The sequence below is a fragment of the Cheilinus undulatus genome, linkage group 3 (genome assembly GCF_018320785.1).
Source record: "Cheilinus undulatus linkage group 3, ASM1832078v1, whole genome shotgun sequence".
Taxonomy (NCBI): domain Eukaryota; kingdom Metazoa; phylum Chordata; class Actinopteri; order Labriformes; family Labridae; genus Cheilinus; species Cheilinus undulatus.
The window spans coordinates 50,690,744-50,716,944 of NC_054867.1; the positions used below are offsets into that span (position 1 = coordinate 50,690,744).

Consider the following 26,201-nt stretch of genomic DNA (forward strand, 5'->3'; position numbering starts at 1 on the left):
CTCCCAAAAGAAGTCAATAGAGGCTTTGATGGCACCAACAGCTTTTTGCTTGTGATTCCAAACTTTCAGCATTAGCATTGGCATCTGGTCCTGAATTAGCCATTGAGTTTGAGGCAGTGTTTCTCGTTGTCCTGAAATCTTTTTGTTTTTTAGGGGTCCGATATGCCATTTTAAGGATTCACAAGTATCTCAGCGAGTCTTTTGTCCAGTTTTGAGTTGTTAAGAGGTTCAGTATATGATTATTTAGTCAAATTTTGCAGGAGTCATGGTAGAGATGTCTACTAAGCAGGCATGCTCAACAGCGCCCCATCATGTGACTACTCAAAATGTATTTGCACCTCAGTCACTTTCATCTATTCACACCACGTTCAAAGGCTGCTATGTATCAGCAACAGCTAACCTGGCACATACATGTTCATGCATCACTGATGCATCCATGGAAGCAATTTGACTATCAGTGTCTTTCCCGAGGACGCTTCAACATGGGACTACTGAGGGTTGAACCCCAGCCTTTGTGTTAAAAGTCAGCCAAGTAGTGCTGCACAAATAGTCTAATAGCAATTGCAGTCAAGCTGTGCAATTGCATCATCACATAAAAGGCTGCAATTGTTTCTGTATCAATTAGTAGTTGAATGATTTACAAAAATACCTGCAAAAAGGCCTTTAAGTGTACAGTAGAGCCATTATTGCACTTTTGCACTTAAATATTCAGGTTTTGTATTTTTTTTAATTCAACTTGATATTAGTATGTTTTGGGTTGAGAGATGCACACTTCAAAACTATAATTGCATGCATTTTGTCGATAACTATACAAGTACTCATGATACCGTTTATGTATTATATTACAGTTACAATCAAAAATTGCAATACTGTGAAGTATAAACACAATTGCATGTTATTAACAAATTGTTGAGCTCTGCAGCCAACCCAACCACTTAACCACAGCCTTATCTGTTTCTCAACCTAAAAAAACAAGTACTTTTTCTTCATCTTACTGATGTTATAGTGTCTTTTTTCATCATACTTTTTATTTTTACCTCTAGATTATAGAATAGAATATTTTATTGTTTTTCCATTCCAAAACATTTTGGAAATGTGCTAATGAGCACTCATAGTATGATGATAAAATAGTACTTTAAAACATTCCAAATAATATTGTACATTTGTGTCTGATCAAAGAAAAAGTAAACAAAACTGTAGCAAAAATGGTGTACATTTGCTACCCTGCTCTGCTCTTGTCATCTGGGTGTCAAAATGTAAAACAGGAGGATGCATTGAATGTATTGTTTTTACTGTTTGTTTGTATGATGTGTACTATTTCTCACTGTGAGCTGATGTTTTCTCTGTGTTGCCTGCAGTGAGTAACAGTTGCAATAACTGCAGCCCATACTCGTACTGTAAAGGAGTGGGAGACAGCGCCTACTGCGAATGCTTGCCTGGACACAGGAGAACACCACAGGGAAGATGTACAAGTAAAGTAACAAAATGGTCACCTCAGATTTTTCTTTTTACATCTAATTTACTTTGGGATAGGGATTAAATCGTCCATCTGTATGATATATGTCAGATTGCTCGTTTTAGGAAAAGGCTTGGAGCACAGATGAGGCTGGTGTTGCTTTTTTAGTGTGATGAATGTGAAACAGTATGTGTCAAATTTAAGGTAAGATCAGCAATCTTCAATATCCTAAAAGGGCAGTATCAACTCTTTATTGTGTAGACAACAAAATGACCTTTTCTCTCATGTTATTTTATTTTTGGAGTCACAAATTACAATAACAAGCTACCTTGTTTGTTTTGATCAAGTCAAGTCACCTATATTTCTTTTTGAATATTCATCTCATCTCTTCAAATGTACTATGTGGCTCTGAAAACCTTTCCCAGCAGTTTTAACATATCTGTAGGCAGTGACAAATTCTTACAATCAAGAAGCGAGTGGCATAGTGAAATATTTATCAGATTGGGACTGGTTAAATCAACACCAGTTGAACCATGACACTGCTTCTCTATATCTGACAAGATGAATGATTTGAAAGGTGATATGTAAGCACAATCTCACTCTATGACTCGTATGAACATGTAGTCAAGTATTTTATGATCATTTAAAACATTATGTTAATGGGTTTTTTTGTATTGCTCATGCCCTGTTGTGGCCCACCTGTAGTGGCTTCTGGGCCCACCAGGGGGTCCTGGCCCACACTTTGAGAAGCACTGCCTTTAGTAGTGTAAGATTTGTACCACTCTCCACTTCAGTTTCTCTTAGGAGAAAAAAAAACACTTTTATTGTACATATGTATTTGCCTATCTTTATTGCATTGCTCTTTTTTTAAACAAACCTGATGTTTTTTCTTCATCACTAGGCTATACCTTAACACCTTTATGGCTATAATGAAATTGATCTCCAACAGGGTGATGGACAACAAAACATAAATAAGCAAAACTTTTTCTGATATACTCTCATTTGCCAAACTACATTGTTGGACATCATATCATTTTATGATGATAAATCTCCAAATTTTATCATTGTAGCAACCCTGTTAACATACATTTTTAAGATACTGTAGAATTTATCTGTGAATGACTAGTTTTACAGGCACATTTGTCTCTTTGCAGTGTCAGTCCCACATCAACAATTTATCAGCTTGTGTTTGAAACTTTCTGTCATCGTTGTGTCTGCTGCTGTGTTGACATCCCCTCTGCCTCCACACTGACTCTGCCAGTCCTGTGTCACTGAAGCAGGATGTGTTGCAGTCATCATACCTGTGCTTAAGCAAATATGATAGGAATATTTCCACCTTGAAAGTAGAAGGGAGTCTAAGTTTTGCTATTTAGAAACAGAATTAGAATCTGGACAAGAAATAGTAATGCTGTAAAAGTAGTCAAGGACTAAAGCCAAAAGTAGAGTCCCACAAATCTGTTTTAATGTTATGATTTTTGGGAAGAACAAATCAAAGGTTCTTGTGTGTACTGAGTGAGATCTTCATTTTCCTGTTAAGGCATCTGCTCAGGGAGAGACTGTGATGTCAACGCCCAGTGCTCTGCTCAGGGGTCTAAAGTCAGCTGTGCCTGTAATCCAGACTACCAGGGTGACGGAAAGGTCTGTGTACCCAAAAACCCCTGCTCTGAGAACAACGGAGGATGTCCCATCAACTCTACCATCTGTGTCTTTAAAGGACCCAACAAGGTTAGAACACAGATTTAGGTCAAGATCAGTGTTCACAAGGATTGTTCTTAACTACAACCACAACTAGAATAATCATCCTGACAATAAAACAACACTGAGAAAAAAAAGTAAATAAAAGCCAATACTGAATCCTGACTGATTTTTTCAATGTACTCTGTTTTAACTCTCAGTCCAGCTGCGAGTGCATGTCTGGCATGTCTCCTATAGGTGGCAGTGCTCAGTTTGGTTGTCAGCTGGTGGATGCCTGCATAGTAAACCCCTGTGACCTCTCAGCTGTCTGCCAAACGGGACTGGATGGAAAACCTAGGTAAAATTTAAAAGCTTGTTTCACTGTCTGATCTGATGGGCACTGGGACTTTTTTTTTTTGGGGGGGGGGTGGTCTCAGTAGCCTTTAAGTAGTAGTAGTAGTAAACCTTTATATCAAATCTATGGCATAAATATTTGTATTTTTCCACAGTAGCACAGAAAAATACATTTAGTGGGAATATTTTTTTTATTACCACCCCTAAGCCTTTAAGTTAAATTAAACTATTATGCCTTTTTAAAAAAAAAAAAAAAAAAGAGAGATTCTCTTAGACATAATCCAGGACAGTAAATGTACAGTGTTTCTTATCTAGAGAAGTAAATGGTCTGCTAATTTATTTTGTAAAACAAAACTTCAAACTTATTTTCTTAAGAACAATTCGCACATGGTTACTATTACCCGTGGACCTCTGATCATTTATGAATTACCAGTGTTGTCAGTGTTTGTTGTGCATTCGCAGGGAGCAAGCAAAGTCTTTAATATATTCAAATTTCTGTTTCAAATGTTTTTCAAATGTTTCAGACATCTCTGAAGGAAAACAGGAAAGTGCTGCATCCTTTTATTTTATGTTTTATAATCTGTAGCAAGCTGTCCATTACCATTAAACTTCAAGCTCCCCCTGGCTCTCCCTTTACACATAACATCTCTCCTGTTAAATGTATAAGGGAATTGAGATGTCTCGTGTTAAATAAGAACTGCCTTTGCCATCTCCTAGAAGCTTTCTGCCATCGATGCTCTTGATGTTTTTCTGCACCCTTTTAATTTTGGATCTTTACGCACCAACAACAACCCTACTCACGTTACTCCTGTTGAAGCCTAAGCACTGACTGCCGAGCGACACATTTCAAAACTGTATAATGTGTGAGATTTTAGATAAGACACGTGTAAAGAGAGACTGTTAAGGCAGAGCAGAAGCACTGTCTATTAAGAGAGCAGCTGTGTGCATACACATGTTTAGATGATAGAGTTTAAATGAATAAATCAAGCACAATAAAGTCTTTTGTGTACAAAAGCTTAGATGAACTGCAATAACTTACATGTATCAAAGGTTTGTTGATAAAGTCTTACGCCGCCTCCGTTATTTTTTTATCAGAGAAGGAGCAGAAAAGGCAACATGGACAGTAAAAAAACACATCTACCGGGCCAGATTACAAGGATGCCACTTCACACAGGATTAGTAATACCTGTGGCTCTAATCTACGTGTTTGCTGAAATATGGTCTGTTTGCACTGAAATTGTTACTCTGCAAATGACAGACATGGTCAGTTTACACACACTAAAAAACACAGTCGTCCTGCATGGTTATTATGAATTACCAGAGGTCCACAGGTAATACTAATCCTGTGCAAATTGTGCTTTTTTAGAGGCTTACAAAGTATGAGTTGGATTTCTTTTTAGTGCTCTTGCAGTGCTGTGTATTACTCAACTCAACTTTATTTATTTGTATAGCACCTTTCATACAAAAGACATGTAGCCCAAAGTGCTTTACAAGGAACAGAGTGACAGCAAAGATCAATAAAAACCAGAAAGAACAAAAGATAGTTAGGAATAGAATACTGTAGAATTACAGTATCATCACATAACTCCTCTTTCAGGTGTGTGTGTGATCCAGTTCAGATTGGTGATGGCCGACGTTGTTTTGATAACCTGGCGGATCGGCTGATCGAGCTGAATACCAGAGGAAAATGGACAGGAAGTCTGGGTGGAGCTTTATCTCTGTTTTCAGGTAAATAAAACAAAGCAAGGGAAATACTCTTGGAAATTATTATCGTATACTGCTCTGTATCAGTACAGCTGTTTAAATCACTGATACCGAACAGTGTACGATGACAATTTCCCACAAATGTGATAAAAAATGTAATTCTTTTGAAGGCATTATTAGGCATGAAGGGAATTTCTGTTAATAGACCACATTACCACACTGGTCGTGTTGTTGTGACATCACACTTAGGGTGGGAGGCTCAGATATTATTATCATGTCATACTGCTATAGTGCAGGCCTTTGGGCTCATAAACATTAGAATTCTGACAACGGTTTTATTTGATCCTTCTCCAGTTAAAGTCACTACAGAGACAGAAGATGCTGAAAATCCTGGGAGAGCTTAGACGCATTTCATGTTGAAAAACCTGAATGACCATTTAAGCTAATGTAAGCATTCAGCCACAGCCTCAAGTAAGACTTGCTAGTTGTACTTGCAAAACAACTTAACATTAACTGTACAGGCTCAAGCTCCACCATTATTCACACAGCACTTTATCATTGATGCAGTTTAATACCCCTTTTTCTCATCCACAGTTGGTCTTATGAATTTGTATCTTAAAAAGGAAGAAAAAATGAAGCAGAAACTGAACTGAGGCTTATATCCACAATGTAGACGACCAGTGTTTTGTACTTTTGACTGCAAACACTGTAATTGTAACTAGCTAATGTGAAACTAAAAGAGTTACCTCCAAAAGGTTCTCCTGGTCAGCTAACATCAAAAACTTTTGTTTGACCAAAAGTTGCAGTAAGATGAAAGTGACAGAGATGCTTGAAGACCTGCATGATAAATGTTAAGGTGTAAGTATAAATGCATTCAGGTAGTTTTACCTTAGTTTTTAATGAATATATCCTTAAAGGATTGTTAATATTCAAGATTATTAAAAGCCTTTTCTGTCATATCACTTGATTTATGGGAAATGGATGAAGGTTAACGTTAGCCTCAACCTGATGACAGCTAATGGGCTCATAAACTTGATTTTAACATAAAATGTGATCTGATTTCTCTCTTGATTTTAAGTACTTGTATCTTTTGTAGTAGCTTTAAATTGGAATGGGATTAAGGCTGGGGAGTTAGCTAAAATTTAGATCAAAATGCAATATGCCCTACTGCAATTTTCAGATTGCAGAAGGTGCAATATTTATTTAACAAAATATCAGTTTAATACAATTTTTTAGCTGCAGAGATGTGCTCTACACATGCAAACATTCAAGTGTCAAAAAAATCATACATTCCTCATTTTTTTGTGTATGTATTTCTTATCGAAAATGAGAATGACATAAAAATGATAATTCCCCTAAACACAACAGTTCATATGGCATCTTTTCAAAAATCATTCAGCCCTGTGTAGAATGATGTTTGCTTGTATTTTTTGAAAATACACAAGATTAGGAACTTGTAAATAATTGCATATTAAATCACAATTGCAACACTGGGGGGAAAAAAACACAATTATATTATTTTCCCAAATCATTCAGCCCTAATAAACCCTGATGTTTATATGACGAATAAACCGTAAATATAAAAGTACAGCATGGCAACAGCTCTAGAGATTTTTAATGTTAGTGTGATGTCACAGGGACAAGGTTACTGTTAGAATATGCTGTATTATATAAGCAATCAGATCCTTTTAAACCAATTCTCAGGTGCATAGTTGTTTTTCAAAATAGTTTAAATAAAATACCTAATATTTTTGACCATCCTTCGTTGTTGTTTTTGATTGTTAAATGCTTGCTGTTTTGTTTATTACTGGAAAAAAACATATTTGTGTGTTTCAGGGCAAGACTGTTCACTGCTGCTGCGTCACAACGGACCACTCACTGTTTTCCTCCCGATACTGAAAACACCTCTCACGGTAGGTCACCTCATTTCACCTCACATCAAACTAAATGATCTCTAAATCTCTCATCAGCACAATAGCACACTAACCTCCTAGATATGTTCTTCTGTGGATTTATGAAATGTATATCAGCTTTGTTGAATCAGTATTTTGATAATCATTTTCAAAAAGATGCAAGTAAATTAAAATGTGTTCTCTTTGTAAGTAGATTGTTGCACAGTTTAAACTTAAAAAACCCAAAACAAGGGAACACAGTCTTTGCTCTTTTAATGAAAAAAAAACAAAAAACATCTCAAGCTTGGATTATTTTGCAGCAGTGGCTCAGTTTATAAGAACTTGGTTTGAGAATTTAGAAGGCTGCTGGTTCAAGTTCTGGTTGGACCAAGTCTTGAGTTGCCAGCTCAGTTCCTGAGTAAAGCCAAGGTGCCCCAGAGCAAGGGACGAAGCCCCAAGTGCAAGGCAGACCTCTTTGTGCCCAGCCTATTTGTGTGTGGAGTGTAAAAGCTAAACTTTACCTTGGGGAATTTATAAAGTCTGTCTTTTTATGTTGTTATCAGTTGAAATGACCAAAATACTATTTATTATTATTTTAGGGGTGTTCTAATGTATAATTTCTTCTTTTAGGATCATCAGACACAATAAAAAACAGTGCATGGTATATTGGAAAAAAATACTTTTTTTTACCCTCAACACATTTTCAAACCACAGGTCTGTTTTTTTGTTTAGTGAAATATGTGACTTAAATAAAAGTTTCTGATTTAAAATCTATTTGTAGAGCAGAGGGCAAACCAGCAACTCTCCAGCATAGGGCCTGACTGTTTGTTTTCCCCTCAGCGTGAAGCAGATGTGACATTTTGTGGGTGTTCCCTTTTACACCAACTTTATCTATTGCTCTCTGCATCTGATCTTAGTCATTTGGAACTTTTTATACTATTTGCTGTTATTTTTTTTTTTTTCTTTGAGTTCTCTTTTTATTGTAATTTTTAGTCCACACATACAAACAGATCTCTTTATATCACACTCACTGCCATCTGTTTGTGAGATACAAAAATCTTGCACAATTAGTTTCATATCAAAAGAAACTCACTGGACTTTTGCCAAATACAAAATAAGAAACCAAAAATAGACAAAATAGGTAACTTAATAAGAACATGATGTAAACCAAATGCTGCAGAACATACCTGTTGGGGTGTTATTCTTCAAAAAAAAACCTTGGCAGAGGGAATCACAATAAAAGTGATCAAATTCAAGAAATCAAACTAATTATAAGAATAAAAATAAAGAAAGGAAAGTGGACACCACAGCTCACACACAACAAATGATGGTCGCACTGAAGTAATAAACATTTTCCACCTTTCCCATCTTTTCATAAAAGCTTCCTGTTGCAGTCTGAGGGTGAAAGTAATCCTTTCCATCTTGAAAATATCGTAAATGATGTCAATCCAATCATCTACGGTGGGTATTTCAGGTTTCAACCACCTCCTAGTAATTGCTTTCTTACCCGCAGCACTTAAAATCCAAAAGAAATAACTTGTCCTTCGAGGAAACGTTTTCCGAGGGTAAGGCACCAAAATATAAACATTGCATCTCAAATGGAATATGTATATTAAACACTTTACACAAAATTTTACTATTTGCTATTATATTAAATTTATAGCATTTACTTCATGATTACTCTGTATTTTGTTATCTAATTTCAAATAGATGTAGCTTTTATCAGTTCCACTCTGCCATAGTTAGTAGATATATTCCCTTTTCTTGTTTTGACTTTTGGATATAAGATATCAGAAATAAAAAGAGTGCAGATCTCAGAGTGGTAACGGAGCTTCTTGCCTTTTCAGCTGTGATTGCAAACAAAAAACCTTTTGAAATCTTGTACAGTAACAAGAGTAAGAGTATAGAGGAAGTAGAAACTGACTGAATTCTTCTATTGCAATGTGCTCATATTTCTTGCTGCAGGGTGTTACCGAAGGGCAGGTGTGTACAAACCACATCATTCTAGGGCAGCACCTCTATAGAGATCTGGAGGGACAAGACTTCAATTTGTATGGAGGAGCCAGGCTCAGGAGCAAAGGCAACAAGGTAATACTCTATCTATAAACTCCACAGCTCAATAATACTTGCTCAAATTAGGTATTAATGACATGAAAGAAGGCTGTATGCCTTGAGATTTACCTTTAACATATTTCAAAGCCAGAGAAATCCTTTTTTTTTTTTTTGTTGTAACAGGACACTTCTTGTTCACCATGAAAGACATGACTTGTATATCATGTCTCTTTAATGTATCATCCCCCAACCCCCTTAACTGTATGATTACACCAAACATTTCCAAGTTGAGTAGAGAGGGCCTGCTCTTCTCCGCCTGCCTCTACTGCTTGCCTCTTGTTTTGAATTACGGCATCTGTTCAGCAGTTATCATTTAAGCTCATGTTCTTTGTTCTGGGTAGATCTTAAAAACCTGAAGTCAAATGGGCTAAACATTTTTTTCTTTCTGACCAAATAAAAAACAAACTCTAGAGACTTAAACAAGATTTGCTGTGTATGTGGGAGAATGTGACAACTCAGAGTTAAAGGCATATTTTTCAGTAGTTTTACAAAAATAGCTGACTCTTACTGATCTGAACTTGATACAATGGGTGTGTCTCACTTCTCTTATAATAAGGCTTGAGTCTTTGGCTTGAGTCTTTTCCTTGAGTCTTAGTTCCGCCCACCAAAGACTCATGGAGAGACCAAGGAATCGACAGGGAAGACTGAAGCCATAAGACCGACGAATAACGGTCCGTGGGACATCCTTACCTCTGCAGCGTCACTTGAAGCGACGTCAGTTTATGATGACGGTGCCGGCTGATCATCAATCAGCTCATCATCAACCAGCTGTCAGCAGGCAGAAACAGCTGATTGTGTCTCCATAAATTAACAGATGTCGGCATTTACAGGGATCAGAAAACACCTGCATGAAGAGAAACCTGCAGTAAACATCAGAAGTTTTAAAGGCTCATGAACTGATGGGCTGGGATTTTAAAGTGTTTGAAATAAGCATTTACAGTGAAATATTGAGAATTTATTTAAGTAAATTAATAATAAAGAGTGAATCAGTATAGAATTTATATTTGATTTGTTTTCTGATTCACCTTCAAACATCAAACATGTTAAAAGCTCATAAAATCAACAGAATCAGATATAAATCTTCCCTTTCCCCCAAAAAACCGACATCATTTAGAGGATTTTTTCTACATTCGGTCTGTCATAACCTTGAATTAAGACAAAAGATAGTCGTAGAAAATTATTAAATTATTCTGTCCACCTGATTTAGACCAATTTTAGCCCAATAATAGTCATTAATAGTATGACCATACAGCGACGTCTTTACAACGACATGAAAATTACATCTAGTCGTCTTTTCACTTTTCTATTAAATCTAGATGTTGTTTAAACAGAGTGGAGACGTTTTTAACATCATTGCAACTTTGTTTTGATATCAAAAAACATGCGGGCTCTTTCTACCTGCAAATCTATATTACCAAATTATTAGTTATCATAATTATTCAGTGTGAAGGTTGATAAAACCTGATGCTATCAGACTGATAGAAACTTTATTAATACCGCTATGATTTAAACGTGTTTCTTCTTAAAATCAGACAGACTGCTGCTGTCTGATTTTAATTCTCTTCATAATCTAATAAACACAAATTTCTAAATAGACTATAACACTTAGAAAAAAATATTGGTAAAGACGTTAAAAAATGTCTCCACTCTGTCTAAACAACGTCTAGATTTAATAGAAAAGTAAACGGTGAAATGCAGTAAATTTCAGGTTTTTGAAAAGATGTTTCTATAAAGACCTCTCTAAAAGATGTTGCTGTAATATTGTCATTTTTTAAAGACTATAATTGGGCTAAATTTGGACTAAATTAGACGGACAAAACATGGCTCACTTTCCTACGACTATCTTTTGTCTAAATTAAAGCTATGATGGACTGAATGTAGAATAAAATCCTCTAAATGTTGTCGGTGTTTGGTGGGAAAAGGAAGATTTATATCTGAATCTTTAGATTTTATGAGCTTTTAACACATTTTGTGTTTGAAGGTGAATCAGAAAACTAATCAAATATTAAACTCCACTGATTCACTCTTTATTATTGATTTTATTATTTATTCTCAATATTTCACTGTAAATGCTTATTTCAAACACTTATTTTAAATCCCAGCCCATCAGTTATTGAGCCTTTAAAACTTCTGATGTTTATATTCTGTTTACAGTCCGTTGAGTCCGTTTATCGTCTGTTATAAACTCTTTTTTTCTCCTCATCATTTATCTCTGCTGGTGCTGTAAAGTTTGACTGACATCCACTGTGTAGCAGCGTCCAATCAGAGAGAGATATCCAATAAGGGGGCGGGCCTCTGAGTAAAAAGAGTTCCGGGAAGCCTGCTCTCATGTGTCTTTTCTCATTGGTCTTCAAATCTCAGTCCTCGGTCTTATGGCTTGAATCTTAAAACCCTGTAAGGGCTTTGGGACAGCCGTCAAGATGGCGGATCGGAAACTACTTCCGGGTTCGAGCGAATCCGTAGGATCTGAGACCGATCTATAAGCGGTTTGGGATCCGGCCATTGTCTTAACTCTTTCCTAACTTGCTCCCTGTCTCTTTTTTTTTCAGCTGTCTAAAATGTTTGTACTCAGTTTTATGTTTTTTGTCATATTATTGCCTGTGTTATGTCTCTCATTTGTCCTGCATTGTTCTGCATCCTTTAAATACAGGGATTAAAAAAGACAGAAACATGTAGATTCAAAATAACACCAAATAATCCTTGCAGCCCTTAAAACAGCTGTGCATCATGTTATCTTATTAAACCATAGGTTCTGGTAAATGATGCCTGGTAAAGACAAAAATATATGACTATGACAAAAGGCTACTCTCTCAATACCTGGAAATCAGCAGTAATGACCCCCATCTTTAAAAGGAACTCTGCATGATCAGACAAGGTCATCTTATTAGATAGATATTTGTATCTCTTGTATGTATATTGAACTAAAAAACCCACTAGATATCTGCATTTTCTGTAATTTGAGTTTATAAACTCACCAGGAGGCCACCATGTCTTTGTCCACACTGGTAGTGTGACTTCACTTAGCCACAGTGCTCCTCACCGTTCTATGCAGTACCTGCTGTTTCAGACTGGCAGCCAGTGTTGGGGCTGCATCTCAGAGATGTTGCACGTCTCACGCACGGAGAATTTTAAGATTATAGGTCTCGTCTGTTTTTTCCTTGCACCACAAGTGGTTATCGGTTAAACTAGACAGGAAAATGATAAATACATAGCCATATTTACTTTGTTGTAGCAAATATTTACGCCCACATTAGTAGAATATGTTGAAGTCTGTTTCTTGATGAACCAGGTTAAGGCCACAAGCTAAAATGTGTATGTTTGATAAAGTTGTTCCCCAAACTTCTAATATTTATGAAGCTTTCTGTTTCCACGCAGTTCAAAATTGTGCAGGTAAATATGAACAGAGTACGAAAACACTTCTGGTTTGCACTTTTCAAAGTACAAACCCACTTTTGCATTTCTTTGAAGACGTTCCCCTCGTTTGTACATAATGCTTTTATTTTGAAAAGCTACCGGCATGCTTCCCCTCTACACTGAATTCTTGAGGTAAAACTTAGGAGGAATGACAGAGCTTTGACAGCAGGGAGACAAAGCCAACATGCAGCAAACTTGTGCCTGGTAGGAGCCTGTTGTGGCAGCAACAGCTGCAAGCAGAAAAACATACTGCCAGTCTGAAAAACCAGTTACTGCATAGCAACAGCGAGAAGCACTGTGGCTAAGTGACGTCAGACTAGCAGTGTGGATCAAAACAATGCAGCCTCCTGGTGAGTTTATAAGCTCAAATTTACACCTAATGCAGATATCTTGTGAGTTGTTTTAGTTCAGTATACATATGAGCGATACAAATATCTACCCAACAAGATGAACTTGTCTGATCATGCAGGGTTCCTTTTAAGGTGGGTGATGCTGCCCATGAAATCAGTTACAGGCCTGTGAGTGATCCTCAAGACACTTTTAAAGTCACTCACAGAATAATTAAAGACTGACTGTATAATGAGATCCAGGATAAAATACTGATTTTTGAAAGTTATACGGTCTGTTTTAAACCTATCTGACTTCCATCTTCAGCACCTGACTCACTCGTCTGTGTTGTAGTGCACGGGTTCGTGGTTTCCTGTCACTCACAGGCTGCTGGAGCTCAGAGCTCAACACATCTCTTTCCGCCCTAACCACCCCCCTTAAATGTGTGTGTAAGTATGCCTGATGTGTTTTAAAGGAAACAGCGAGAGAACAGCTGTGTGGAACCTACAGGGGCCTCGTGAGGTTCGGAGAAAAATCCCTCCTGTGGTAGATTTAAGTCCACAAAAACCAGAACCATTAAATCCTCAGAAATGTGTGTAGTTAATCTAGAAGTTTTGTTGACAAAATCCAACCAAAAACTAAAATTGGGGTTTTAATAAACGTTTTTATTTTTCAAAGCTTAAGCGAAATTATCAATTCCAAATCACACTCAAGAAATTCAAAAAAATAAAACCTGAGTTAGATAGACTCAGCCAATTTCATTGAGTATTACATACATCAACAACAAAATTAAGAATGGTGAAACCACAAAAGATAGCTTTTGGTTAAATTCAGCTCTCTCCCCTGGACCATAGAAACTGTTTAACCTGATCAGCTGACGCTCCCATCAGTGAGCAAAGATTCCAGCATGGGTCTCCACAACTTCAAATAGCCATTGGTTAGGTACCTGTCCACTTGCAGTATAAGCCTCTTGTAACTCAACAGGTAGTAGCGACCCAAGTCTGGTTTGTTCACCGAGAAGAGTTATCACCAATTGCCCACAGAAGGTCTCAGGACCAAAGAACCATATCAAGCCAATCGGAACCTATGGTTGGACTCTGCGCGAGAGCCCGAGGGGAAATTTGAGGCCCTTTTTATAGGTCACATTAAGTCTCCACCCTTACCCTATAACCTAGAAACCTGTCTTTTAGGGGAAAACCCTAGGTTGAGGCTGACTTTAAAGTTCAGCTATAAAGTCACTTGCTGGGGTCAAAGAAGTTTACCCAAAACAAAAATTCCCCTTGCTGTTCTAAGAAATGAACCAAAAGGTCCTTTGTGGTTTCACCTTTACTTGCCCTGTTATATAACATCACGTTTCCAGAAAATGAGCTTGCCTTGTCAAGGAGCTCTTCACACCTGCTGCAAATCGCAATGTTTTTTTTTTTGTTTAGATTTTAGACTTAAGACATGTCTTATTCTGTTATATCGTCTTAAGATGAATGTTTAACAAGTCTCAATAAAGGGGAATTAAGGGGAATTCAGCTTCAAGACAGTAATTTAATAACACTAGAGTATCAGGTCTCTCAACAACTGCTAGTCCATTTAAACAATTCCAATTTTCCATTGCCTCCAATGCAGTTTGGATATAGACAACTTTAATCCTCTGAGACAACAATTTGTAGTTTTTTTTTATTCAACACATTTCATCTCACTTTAGGAGCATGTTTTTAATCTTCCTGCCCACTGTCCACAAATGTAAATGAGCTTTACAGTTATCTCTGCCTCAACATTGTGTTTTGCATGGCTTCTGTCCAAAAAAACCTAGACAAAAAAGTCATCACTTTGATGATAATGATATTAATAATGATAATAATGGATTCAGGTGGGTCCACAGCAGCAGGTTGCTTATACCAAAGATCCAGATGAATCTATGTGGCACTGGGCCAGGGAGAACCCATGGACACAGCAGTGACAGAACATAACTGACTAACTAAGGGCTGGTCCAGGCCTGAGCCAGTCCTAACTGTAAACTTTATCAAAGCGGAAAGTTTTAAGCCTACTCTTAAAGGTAGAGAGAGTGTCTGCCTCTTAGACCCTGACAGGTAGATGATTCCAGAGGGGACAAGCCTGATAACTGAAGGATATACCTCCAAAACTACTTTTAGAGACTGTTATGGCCTCTTAAAAATTATTAATTTTGAAAAAAGGTACCATGAGCAGGCCAACATTTTGGGAGCGCAGTGGTCTAGGGGGATATTACGGCACTATGAGCTCTTTAAGATAGCCTGACCTTGAAGAACTTTGTGAGAAGAGGAATTTTAAATTCTGTTTTATTCCAGATTTACAGGGTGCCAATGCAGAGAAGATAAGACAGGAGTAAAATGATCTCTTTTCCAGGTTCTGGTCAGTACATGTGCTGCGGCATTTTAGACCAGCTGAAGGGTCTTTAGGGACTTACTAGGACAGCCTGGTAAAAGAGAACTACAGTAATCTAACCTAGAGTTAAATGCAACTTGATATTTGTATATAAGATACACACGCTTTAAAAACTATGATTATTCTCTGCATTTTCCCTGAGAACAACACAAGTAGATGCATGACACTTTCAGTCACACACTTGATCATGCAGCACTACCCCTAACCCTCCTGTATTTTTAAATCTAAATGTTGGCAGGCATTCTTTTATGAAATAAACAATTTAATCTGTCATTACAGAAAAAAATATTGTAGGTATGTTGACAACTGTGCACCCAGCTATCTATTTGAAAAAGAAATCTTGATTACAGATGCCTGGTAAAGAGGGACAGAAACCTGTAACCAAGACAGTGTAGTCTCAAGTTGCTAAATGATCATTTTAGCCAGTTCTTTTGTAATCAAATCTGATTTAGCTTTTCAATCATCATTGAGAGCTTTAAAGATAAAATCTCCAATGGGAGATGGTTCTCAGTGTAAATGTATGGGTACAGGGTGTTGGTGAAGATGTCAGTGAAGGTGTGTATGGGTGTGTTAGTATCCCCATCAGAGAACAACAGTTCCCCTCCATCAAAGTCCAGCTGAACTCTGATCCTGTGAAGCTGCTTCTTCACTGTAAGATTCTTCTCTGAACTTGACGTTGTGGAGAAAGCAGTAAATTTACCATTGGAGAACATGATTCTCCACAAACTTGACTGTGGTTGTCCACTCTTCTGGATGTTCTGTCCCAAAATGCCTAGTTCCCAGTCCTTGTTGGCTCCAACAACAACCTCCCAGCAGTGAGTCCCTGAGTCAAAGCCTTCAGAGCCGAGGACCGAGCAGGAGAATTTGGTCCTCTCATGGTTCTTAGGAAGCTGTTGTGGCTCTCCTGATCTCACACTGGTCAGATCATCAGACAGGACAAGCTCTGGATCAGCTGTATTTGGATCCAGAATCACAGGAGTGTAGGAGATGATCTCCTTCATGTTGCTCCAGATTTTGAAGCTCAGATTGCCCAGGTGTTTGGCCTCATCTATCAGAGCTCCAGAGACCACGGCTGGATCATTCAGCAGGGTGCGCTGCTGGATTCTTTCCAATGTAGTCTTGAAGTTCTGCAGGAATGAGACATTGTCAGCTATCATCTTCTTCTCTGTGGCCCTGATTGTGTCTGTCAGACTTGCTATCTCTCTTTTCAGTGCCTCAATCTTCTCCTTCATTTTCTGACTTTTCTGCTCCTCTTCCTCCCTCAGAGCAGAGATCCTGGCCTCCTCTTGCTTTTGTAGAAACTGGTGAAGCTTATCAAACTGCTCCTTAATGCGTCTCTCTGTATTTTGTGCCTGGACCTTAATGTATTCAGCTGTTTGATCATGTTTTTCTTTAACTTCTTTGAAGAGCTCAATTTTTTCTTTTATAGGCTTCAGGATTTTCTGAAGCTCTGCCTTTTGTTCTCCAACAGCTTCATCAATTGGTCTGAATTTGTGGTTGTTGTGTATCTTTGAATCTCGACAGACGACACACACCGGCTGCAGATGGTCAAGGCAGAAGAGTTTGAGTTTCTCAGAGTGCAGACTGCAGAGAGCTTCAGACTCTCTTGAAGATTTCTGATCTCTGTCTTGCACAAAGGCCTCGCACAGGTTCCGTAATGCCAGGTTACGAGGTGGATCACTCTTTGAGGATCTTCTCATACAACACGGACACTCACGGGATTGTTTACTCTTCCACCATCTCTGCAGACAGCCTTTACAGAAGCTGTGACTGCATGACAGAACTACAGGATCTTCGAAGATCTCATGGCAGATTGGACAGAGGAAATCCTCTTCTGACCTTAAAGACATTTTTTCTCAGAGTAGAGATTAAACACAGCAAGCAGACAAGAAAGGCAGGCCTATAAAGTTCTGTGAAAGTTACTTTCAGATGTCGCTCCCTTGGTTGTTTTGTGCAGTCAGCAGCAGGTGGAAAAGGAAGTGTTTGATATGCTGGTAAATCCAGTGTCGTCTTCTTCAAAAGTCCTCTCTCAGTTGATGTTTATTGTTTTTTTTGTTTTTTTTTGGTTGTTTTTGTTGTCAGTCTTCCTTCGTCTCACGAACTGTGCTCTGGCTCATGAATGAGGAAAACGAAACTGCCCTTCCTGTTTTACTGTGACTCAGAGACTGGGTGGAGCTTTGTCAGGACATATTTCATGACTGATAAGCTCATGTTCATTATACTGGGTGTGTACTGCCAGACACTTGGCATGAATGATCTAATTCCTTGTGCATATTGATTTAGAAGATCTCTTCACACAACAAATCCATGCAAATTACATATAATCTGAGTTAATTTTGATGTCAGTCCTGATTCTTTATAAAATAATTAGGTTAATATAAAGCAGTTATTTTCCAAATTTGCAGTATTTTGCTCAAACATTTCTCACTTCTAAATGACTTAAATCGTTTGTGTGTTGAAGTAAAATTTTTATTTATAGGTAATAAGTAGGATCCAATGTAGCAAAAAAAAAAAGAAGAGAAAAGACTTTTTCATGCTTGATTTTAGTTGCCTCTTGCATTCCAGAATCCAGACATTTTTGTCAATTATTCATCTTGATCGGCCAAAAAAAGAGAAAACAGGAGGTATTTCAAGTCAACAGTATGTTACAATAATGTAATGAAGCTTATTACATTACAATTTAAGGTGACTTTTCAGAATTAATTTTCAGTATAAAAGAGACTTCACACATGTAGAGGGAATATTTTTACTTAAGAGCAAATTTCTTATGAGTTTTAATGTGGAAAAAATGCCCAAATTTGCAGAAAGTCTCAATTATCGGTTCAATCTAAACACCTTATGTTTCTCTTTTTGTTTTATGTAGAAGTTCATCCTGATGGAAGATCCCAGCAAAGTTTACACCATTATCCAAGAAGACCTGCCAGCAGCCAATGGTGTCATTCACATCATCGACCAGCCAATAACTAACACTCCTGATAGGCCTGCTCGTGATGAACAGGTGAATTGAAGGGTCACTGTAGAAATACAAATACAAAAATAACTACCCATCTAATTATACACTGTTTACATCTCATCTGTTTAGTTAAATTTATGTGTATTACTGTTTTGTGAACTGGATGTTTCCCACATGAAAATAGTGCATTCTAACTACATTTACTAAATTTAGCCGATACTACAGTCAGTGACATTTAATTATCTGCCCCTTGTCCTTAGTTTGCTGATAAGACCATTGGGGAAATTCTGACCAAGGATGACAGATACAACCGCTTCCTGTCCCTCGTTGATGTGAGTATTTTTTTCTCCATATAACATTCTGAAGTTGATTCCTCTCATATTTAAAGAAAATAAGAGAGCATTTTGTGCACCAAACTTAGGAACAGCAGGTCTCTGAGTAAGCTTTCAACTAGGGCCCAAAAATATATATAGTCATGGACAAAAATGTTGGCACCCCTGGAATTTTTCCAGAAAATACACCATTTCTTTCAGAAACCGTTGCAATTACAAATGTTTTTGGTATACATGTGTTCATTGCCTTCATGTGCATTGGAACAAGACAAAAAATCAGAAGAAAAAAGACAAAATTGACATAATTTTACACAAAACTCAAAAAATGGGCCGGACAAAATTATTGGCACCCTTTTTACAACTGTGGGTAAATCATTTTATTTCAAGCATGTGATGCTCATTTAAATTCACCTGTAGCAGTAACAGGTGCTGGCAATATAAAAATCACACCTGAAGCCAGTTAGAATGTATAAAAGTTGACCCAACCTTTGTGTTGTGTGCCTGTGTGTGTCACACCAAGCATGGAGAAGAGAAAGAAAAGCCGAGAATTGTCTGAGGACTTAGGAAGCAAAATTGTAGAAAAATATGAACAATCTCAAGGTTTCAAGACCATTTCCAGAGAACTTGAAATTCCTTTGTCCACTGTGCGTACTATAATCAAGAAGTTACATCCCATGGAACTGTGGCTAATCTCCCTGGATGTCGACAGAAGAGAAAAATTGTCAAATGAATGCAACGCAGTATAGTTGGAATGGTGGATAAACATCCTCAGTCAACTTCCACACAAATTCAGGCTGTCCTGCAGACTCAGGGTGCAAAAGTGTCAGCTCAGACCATACGTCGTCATCTGAATGAGATGAAGCGCTATGGCAGGAGACTGAGGAGAACCCCAGTGCTGACAAAGAGACATAAAAAGCCAGACTGGAGTTTGCAAAAATGTACCTGAGTAAGCCTCAATCCTCCTGGGAGAACATTTTGTGGACAGATGAGACTAAGGTAGAGCTTTTTGGAAAAGCAGGTCATTCTACTGTTTACAGAAAACAGAATGAGGCCTACAAAGAAAAGAACACAGTACCTACAGTCAAACATGGTGGAGGTTCAAGGATGTTTTGGGGTTATTTTGTTGCCTCTGGCACTGGGTGCCTTGACTGTATGCAAAGAATCATGAAATCTGAGACTATCAAAAATTTTGGGCCGCAACGTAGGGCCTAGTGTCAGAAAGCTGGGTCTGCATCAGAGGTCATGGGTGTTCCAGCAGGACACTGACCTGAAACATACCTCAAAAAGCACCAAGGAATGGTTGGAGACAAAGCACTGGAGAGTTCTGAAGTGGCCAGCAATGAGTTCAGATCTAAATCCCCTTGAACACATATGAAGAGATCTTAAAACTGCTGTTGCAAGAAGCACCCTTGAAATCTGAGAGACCTGGAGCAGTTTGCAAAAGAAGAGTGGTCCAAAATTCCAGTTGAGAGGTGTAAGAAGCTTGTTGATGGTTATAGGAAGTGATTGGTTTCAGTTAGTTTTTTCCAAGGGTGTGCAGCCAAATATTAATTTGAGGGTGCCAATATTTTTGTCCGGCCTATTTTTTGAGTTTTGTGTAAAATTATGTCAATTTTGTCTTTTGTCTTCTGATTTTTTGTCTTGTTTCAATGCACATGAAGGAAATGAACACATGTATACCAAAAACATTTGTAATTGCAACAATTTCTGGGAGAAATGGTGTATTTTCTGGAAAAATTCCAGGGGTGCCAATATTTTTCTCCATGACTGTATATACATATATACATATATATATATATATATGTATATATATATATATATATATATATAGTTTTACAACTACAATGATGTGTGCATGCAAAGTCATCACATTGCAGGATGTGTGATGGTAGTCACATGACCTGAAGTGTTCATAATTCACTCTTAATGAATCCTGTCTATTTTGCTAGTTTCATTTGTCATGTATGAGCCAATTATCCACTATCACTGTATCAAATGTATTGGTTTTTCCTTCATTTCTGTTTTAAGCTAACATTTACTGCTGTCTGCCCATGATGATTACAGTTTTAAACCAGATCCAGGGTTGCTCACAACAAACGCAATAGTGTTTAGCTTTTTCTTTTTTTTTTTTTTTTTTTTTTTTTTTTAATTTAAAAGCATTTTTGAAGAGTAAACCAGTCATAGCCAAAGTAACTTAAGGGGAGAAGACGCCATACCAGGTCCAAATGCAGTAGATATCAAAGCCAAAATCTTAGATGTTTTTTATTTTGCAGAACTGTGGAGCTCCCCCTCCACTGCGAGGTCCAGGACCTCTGACTGTGTTCATCCCCACTAACGAGGCAGTGGACCAAGCCAGAGACGGCAGCATCTTGTACATGCTACATGATGTAAGCAGAATTTCTCTTTTATACTAGGGATGCATGATGTTATCCGCATGATTTTGGTACTGGCAGATAGTAACTTTGAAAGTAAAGAACTGGTATTAGCAGATATGAAAATTTCTGCAGGCATATATAACTGATAATTTGGCTATAAAAATCTGCCTGTATCAGCTGTAAATATTGGCTGTACACAAAAGTAAGTGGAGTTTTAGGCTGGACCAACAGTCCTACATCATCCAAAGTCTTTCCCTTTTTTTTCAGCATCACTTTTATCACTCTTAACACTTGAAGAAATTCAATTTTTAAGTTGTTCATTCTCACATTTTGAATTGTGTTTTAAGGACTATAGTTTTTGGTCAGAATTACATTTAATATTGGCATGTGTACCGGCTAAAATTGCCATCATATTCGATATTGGCAAAAATCTGTTAGCTTGCTATGCTATGAAAGATTTTCATGATGATGGTTTTATTTTTATCACATTTCATATGGAAAGTGAAAAAGAAATAGCTAGCCCCTGATACTGTCTTGCATTCTCAGTCCTCTTACTAGTTTTTCATGTAAAATTTTTTACATTTTGCTGACAAATATTTTTTTTTCCTTTTAAAAGAAGCTTTATATTTCAAGACATAATATAAGTCACTCTTTAATTTCTATTTTTTTATTTAAGCTAACAGTATGTTTGGTAAAGGAAATGGCCTTTTTCATAAGTCATTTTTGTCTTTTCAAGGCCAAACATAAACTTCAGGAACTCCTTAGACACCACGTTTTCAACCAGGCTATGGTAAGAACTGAAAATCCACACTTCCTGTATTGTATCAAACTTCTGTTGCTTCGTCATTGCTGCTTCTCTGCTGCATTTTTGTGCTCTGTAAAGGTTGCCAGATAAAAAAGAGCCTGTCCTTCAAGAGTCTGGCCTTCTGCAAGATATCACATGTTTAGGCAACGCCAGCCTGCATTGAACTTAGAAGACGAATTGTCCTTAAGTTTACTGTTACATCTTCCTTCCCAGAGAACATACTTTTAACTTTCACTATCCTGTGATCATTTTTCACACAGCCACAAATAGAAAAAAGGTAAAACTGTCAAAAAACAAGCTTAACAAAATATTAATGTTACATCTTTATTGTCTGCAGCTGACAGTGGAGGAGTTGGCTGCTGTCCCTCAGATTCAGACAATGGCAAATCAGATTGTCTCCATCACTGTGTCCGATAATGTAAGTGTTGCAACAAATTCTTCACAGTATCTCTCAAAACATGACTGACAGTAAAACAAGCTGTTTTACAGGAACTCTGATCACCTCTATCTTTTCTCTCTAGGGTGAAATCCTATTGGGGGAGAAGGGTGTCCATCTGAAGAGCACCAACATTATAGCATCCAACGGTATCATCCACATGATTGACGGTTTGCTTTACCCGCCCTCTATCCTTCCCATCCTGCCTCACCGCTGTGACGTTATCGAGAAGAAGATCCTTGTGGTAAGCAGAGGGAGCAGACTGCCAGATCAGAGAAGCTTGAAGGAACAGCAGACTCAAAAACAGACTTAAGATAATCTAAACATTTGTTTATTAACTGAACGTAGCTAATGTTTTATCACTAAAATACCACTACCAACCAAACCAACTGATGTCTCATTTTACTGTTGAGGTTTTTCATAATATAAATTCTATGAATGACTATTTCAAAAATCCAATGTTATTAATTTTTTGATACTTATACACACCTACATCCAATAAATGTATTTTTTTTTTCTTTTGGTCATACTAGAAAGTTCAGAATTTATGAAAGAAATTCATATATTTAGCCCAAGGATTAAGTAGAGAAAGAAAGTGCCCAGAGACGCATACAGTCTGCTCATCACAGCCAACAATGCTAACTGTTCAATTTAGCGGTTGCCAAATATGTTTTAAGGCCCTTTAGCATCGATGCACACTGTTCAGGGTTTTTCCTTCATATTAAAAGTGTGAGGTAACCGTCTCCAGCAAATTTCCTTCTAACCCCAGCTCTCAAAGCTCTAAGGTCATGAAAACTTATTTTCTGACAAGCATTGCACCAGGTAAATCCCATTTTTAACTGAAATTGCAGTTTACACACAGTGTTTCATAAGTTTCCCAAATTTTCTTCCCTGCAGCAGATGCATTGGACGAACACAGACGAATGCTCTGCTCTATGTGTGTTTGCTAAATACGGGCACAAACTAGAGGAAACTTTTAAGTTTTTAAGTATAAACACGCACTTCTCCTGTCTGTCACATGTGTGCAGGCTATTTAGTGTGCTGCGATTATTTAATTAATATTGATAAAACTGGATAGAACCTCAGCATGTGAGCATGTAATTACACAAACTGAGCTTGAATAAAAGGTATCACTTTACAGGAAATATATATCAATGATGAGAAGCAGATTTAAAACATGATCAAAAACTCGTTGCACCCACAAACCCTGTCTACTGAGGTAAATGATGTGACGCAAGATAGAGTAACTAACTAACTCATAATAAAGCTAGTGTGATTTTTAAAAGTGTGTGTTTTTGTGTTTTCAGGGTCAGTGTGATCACTGTGGGTTCTTCCGTGAGATTCCGTGTCCAGAAGGCAGCACAGAAATGGTAAAACTTTATACAACTTTTATACATGGGTTTTTTTATACACGATTTTATTTTACTGTTCTACCATGAAGGAACTCAGACAAACACTGAGGTGCAAATGTTAAACAATCTGTGCTGTAAATTTGATTTGCTTAACTGGTAGGTCAGTAATATTGTTTATAGACAAAGCTGCAAAAGCTATTTGGAGGAGCTTTTAGGAGCGGAACAAAACCACTTCTGATGTAACTTTATTCAGTCCCTTTTATTTGTATTTTTATTGCTTCTTTGCTTCCTTGTGTGATTGCTTCTTTTTTCATTCTTGTCTGTTCGCTTTTAACATGTTGTAATGTATGCTATGAAGCACTTCATTACCTGTATTAAAAAATTCCAATTCAAATAAACTATAATTATTATTATTACTGTTAATATTATTATGCAGTAGTAGTAGTGATAGCAGCATTACTGCAGTCCTACCTCAAGAGTAGCAGTAGCAGAAACTTGTTTGAAAATCATCCTTAAATATCAAAAGAAGAAGATAGCAGTACTATCTGTGGACACAATGTATCTGCTAGGAGACTAACTTGGTTTCTCCTAAGTCAAGAAATCGAGAGTTACAGCTGTAACTAAGGTTCTATGAATTCTGGATGACCGCCAGAGACGGTATGCAATACCTGGATATCATCGCGCTGTGGCGCAAGAGGTTGAGACATAATACCAACAAAGTCACATGTGACCTGGTGACGAAAGCAATCTGATAAGCAGCCCTGTCACCCAGCAGTCGACTCCTACAGAATCTTCTCGACAAGATTCCGAGTGACGGTCATCCAGAATTCATAGAACCTTAGTTACAGCTGTAACTCTCGTTCTATTTCATTCTTCCTGACCGCCAGAGACGGTATGCAATACCTGGATGACCCATACCAACAAGGTCACGAGGATACACACTCACCTTGCTTAGCAAAGAACTGAAGAAGCAGACAGGACTGCTGTTGCCACAGGATGAGGGGCTGCCACATTGACCCGATAGAACCGAGCGAAGGTGCAGGATGATGCCCAAGCAGCTGCAGCACATATGTCATTGAGCGGAACGCCCTTCAAGGCAGCCCAAGATGTAGACACGCTCCTGGTTGAATGACATTTCACAGAAGGGACCTGGAGGCCTCTCAGACTGTACGCCATGGAGATGGTATCTACAATCCAGTTAGAGAGCCTCTGTTTAGACAAGGCTTGTCCCTTCCTGGAACCACCATGACAGACAAACAGTGCATCAGTTTTACGAAACTCTGCAGAAACCTGAATGTACTGTCTCAAGGCCCGGACTGGACAGAGGAGGCCAGCACCGTGGGACAGTTCCTCCACCCCAGACGGTGGGGTGAAAGCTGCCAAGTTGATAGGCCTATTGACATGAAAGGCAGAAAGCCTCTTAGGAAGAAATGAGGGGTTGGGCCACATGGCAACCCCCGAGCCATCAGAATGCCAATGTAAACAGTCACTGGAAATAGAGAGGGCGTGAAGGTCACTGACACGCTTAGCAGAGGCCATAGCGAGTAAAAAAGCGGTCTTACCAGATAACCATCTGAGTTCAGCCTGATCCAGTGGCTCAAATGGTGAGGAGCAAAGGGACTCTAAGACAACAGGCAAATCCCAGGAAGGTACCCGCGTGGCAAAGGGAGGCCGCAACTGCAGCGCGCCCTTCAAGAAGCGACTCACTAGAGGATGTGAACCCACGCTACGACCATCCACAAATACATGCTGAGCTGAGATAGCAGCAACATATACCTTAATGGTTGAGATGGAGAGACCTCTATCCAACAACAACTGCAGGTACCTGAGCAATACAGGAACAGAGCAACACACTGGATCCTCATGTTGATCTGTACACCAACTGGAAAAGAGTTTCCATCTGTTGGAATACAGTTCCCTAGTGGAGGGAGCTCTCGAATTTAGTACTGTCTGGACCACCGCCTGCTCACAGGAGCTCAGCAGGGAGCCAGGCCCTTCAGCGGCCAGACCTGCAGTTGAAGACGTTTCGGCTGAGGGTGCCAAATGCGCCCCTCCAACTGGGACAGAAGATCCTGCCTCTGTGGGAGAGGCCAGGGCACTCCGTTGAGAAGCCGACAAACAACAGGAAACCAGACTCGCCCTGGCCAGTACGGGGCTACCAGCAGCACGGAATGGTTGCTTCTTTCTATCCTGTGAAGTGTCAGCATGAGCAGGGGGAGAGGAGGAAAAGCATACAGGAGGCAGTCTGGCCAGGGATGCGCTAGCGCATCCTGTCCCAGTGGACTGGTCTGTTCCGAGAGGGAAAACCACAGTGGGCAATGCGTCGAAGCCTCTGACGCAAATAAGTCGACCTCCGCTCTGCCGTACCTCTTCCAGATCATCTGAACCACTGAAGGATTCAGCCTCCATTCGCCTGGTGGGGGCTTCTGGCGGGAGAGCATGTCTGCTGCCTCGTTCTGCACTCCTGGCAGGTGCACAGCTCTGAGGCTCGCTAGGTGGGCTGATGCCCACAGCAGTAGCCTCTGTGCCTCCCTTAGGGACTTGATGGACCTGGTGCCACCCTGGTGGTTCACATGGTAAACCGTAGATGTGTTGTCCGA

At 38.6% G+C, this 26,201-nt stretch overlaps 2 protein-coding genes across 4 annotated transcripts in view; one reads left to right on the forward strand and one right to left on the reverse strand.

The window, feature by feature from the left end:
* The window catches only part of stab1 (stabilin 1), a 142,397-nt gene that overhangs the window by 13,110 nt on the left and 103,086 nt on the right, over positions 1-26,201 (forward strand). For 2 of the 3 annotated variants that reach the window (XM_041783712.1, XM_041783713.1), the window contains exons 7-19: positions 1,359-1,472; positions 2,994-3,181; positions 3,352-3,488; positions 5,082-5,212; positions 7,025-7,101; positions 9,046-9,168; positions 18,212-18,346; positions 18,562-18,633; positions 20,907-21,020; positions 21,745-21,798; positions 22,151-22,231; positions 22,335-22,493; positions 23,557-23,619. In XM_041783712.1, coding sequence (XP_041639646.1) covers positions 1,359-1,472; positions 2,994-3,181; positions 3,352-3,488; positions 5,082-5,212; positions 7,025-7,101; positions 9,046-9,168; positions 18,212-18,346; positions 18,562-18,633; positions 20,907-21,020; positions 21,745-21,798; positions 22,151-22,231; positions 22,335-22,493; positions 23,557-23,619 — 1,448 coding nt within the window. Of the gene's footprint in view, positions 1-1,358; positions 1,473-2,993; positions 3,182-3,351; positions 3,489-5,081; positions 5,213-7,024; positions 7,102-8,461; positions 8,542-9,045; positions 9,169-18,211; positions 18,347-18,561; positions 18,634-20,906; positions 21,021-21,744; positions 21,799-22,150; positions 22,232-22,334; positions 22,494-23,556; positions 23,620-26,201 lie in introns of those variants that run through there. The other variant, XM_041783714.1, reaches the window with a different exon arrangement.
* Positions 13,586-17,451, reverse strand: LOC121507406 (zinc-binding protein A33-like). Its single transcript, XM_041783715.1, has one exon. The coding sequence runs from the start codon at positions 17,196-17,198 to the stop codon at positions 15,786-15,788; it is 1,413 nt and encodes a 470-aa protein (XP_041639649.1). The 5' UTR covers positions 17,199-17,451; the 3' UTR covers positions 13,586-15,785.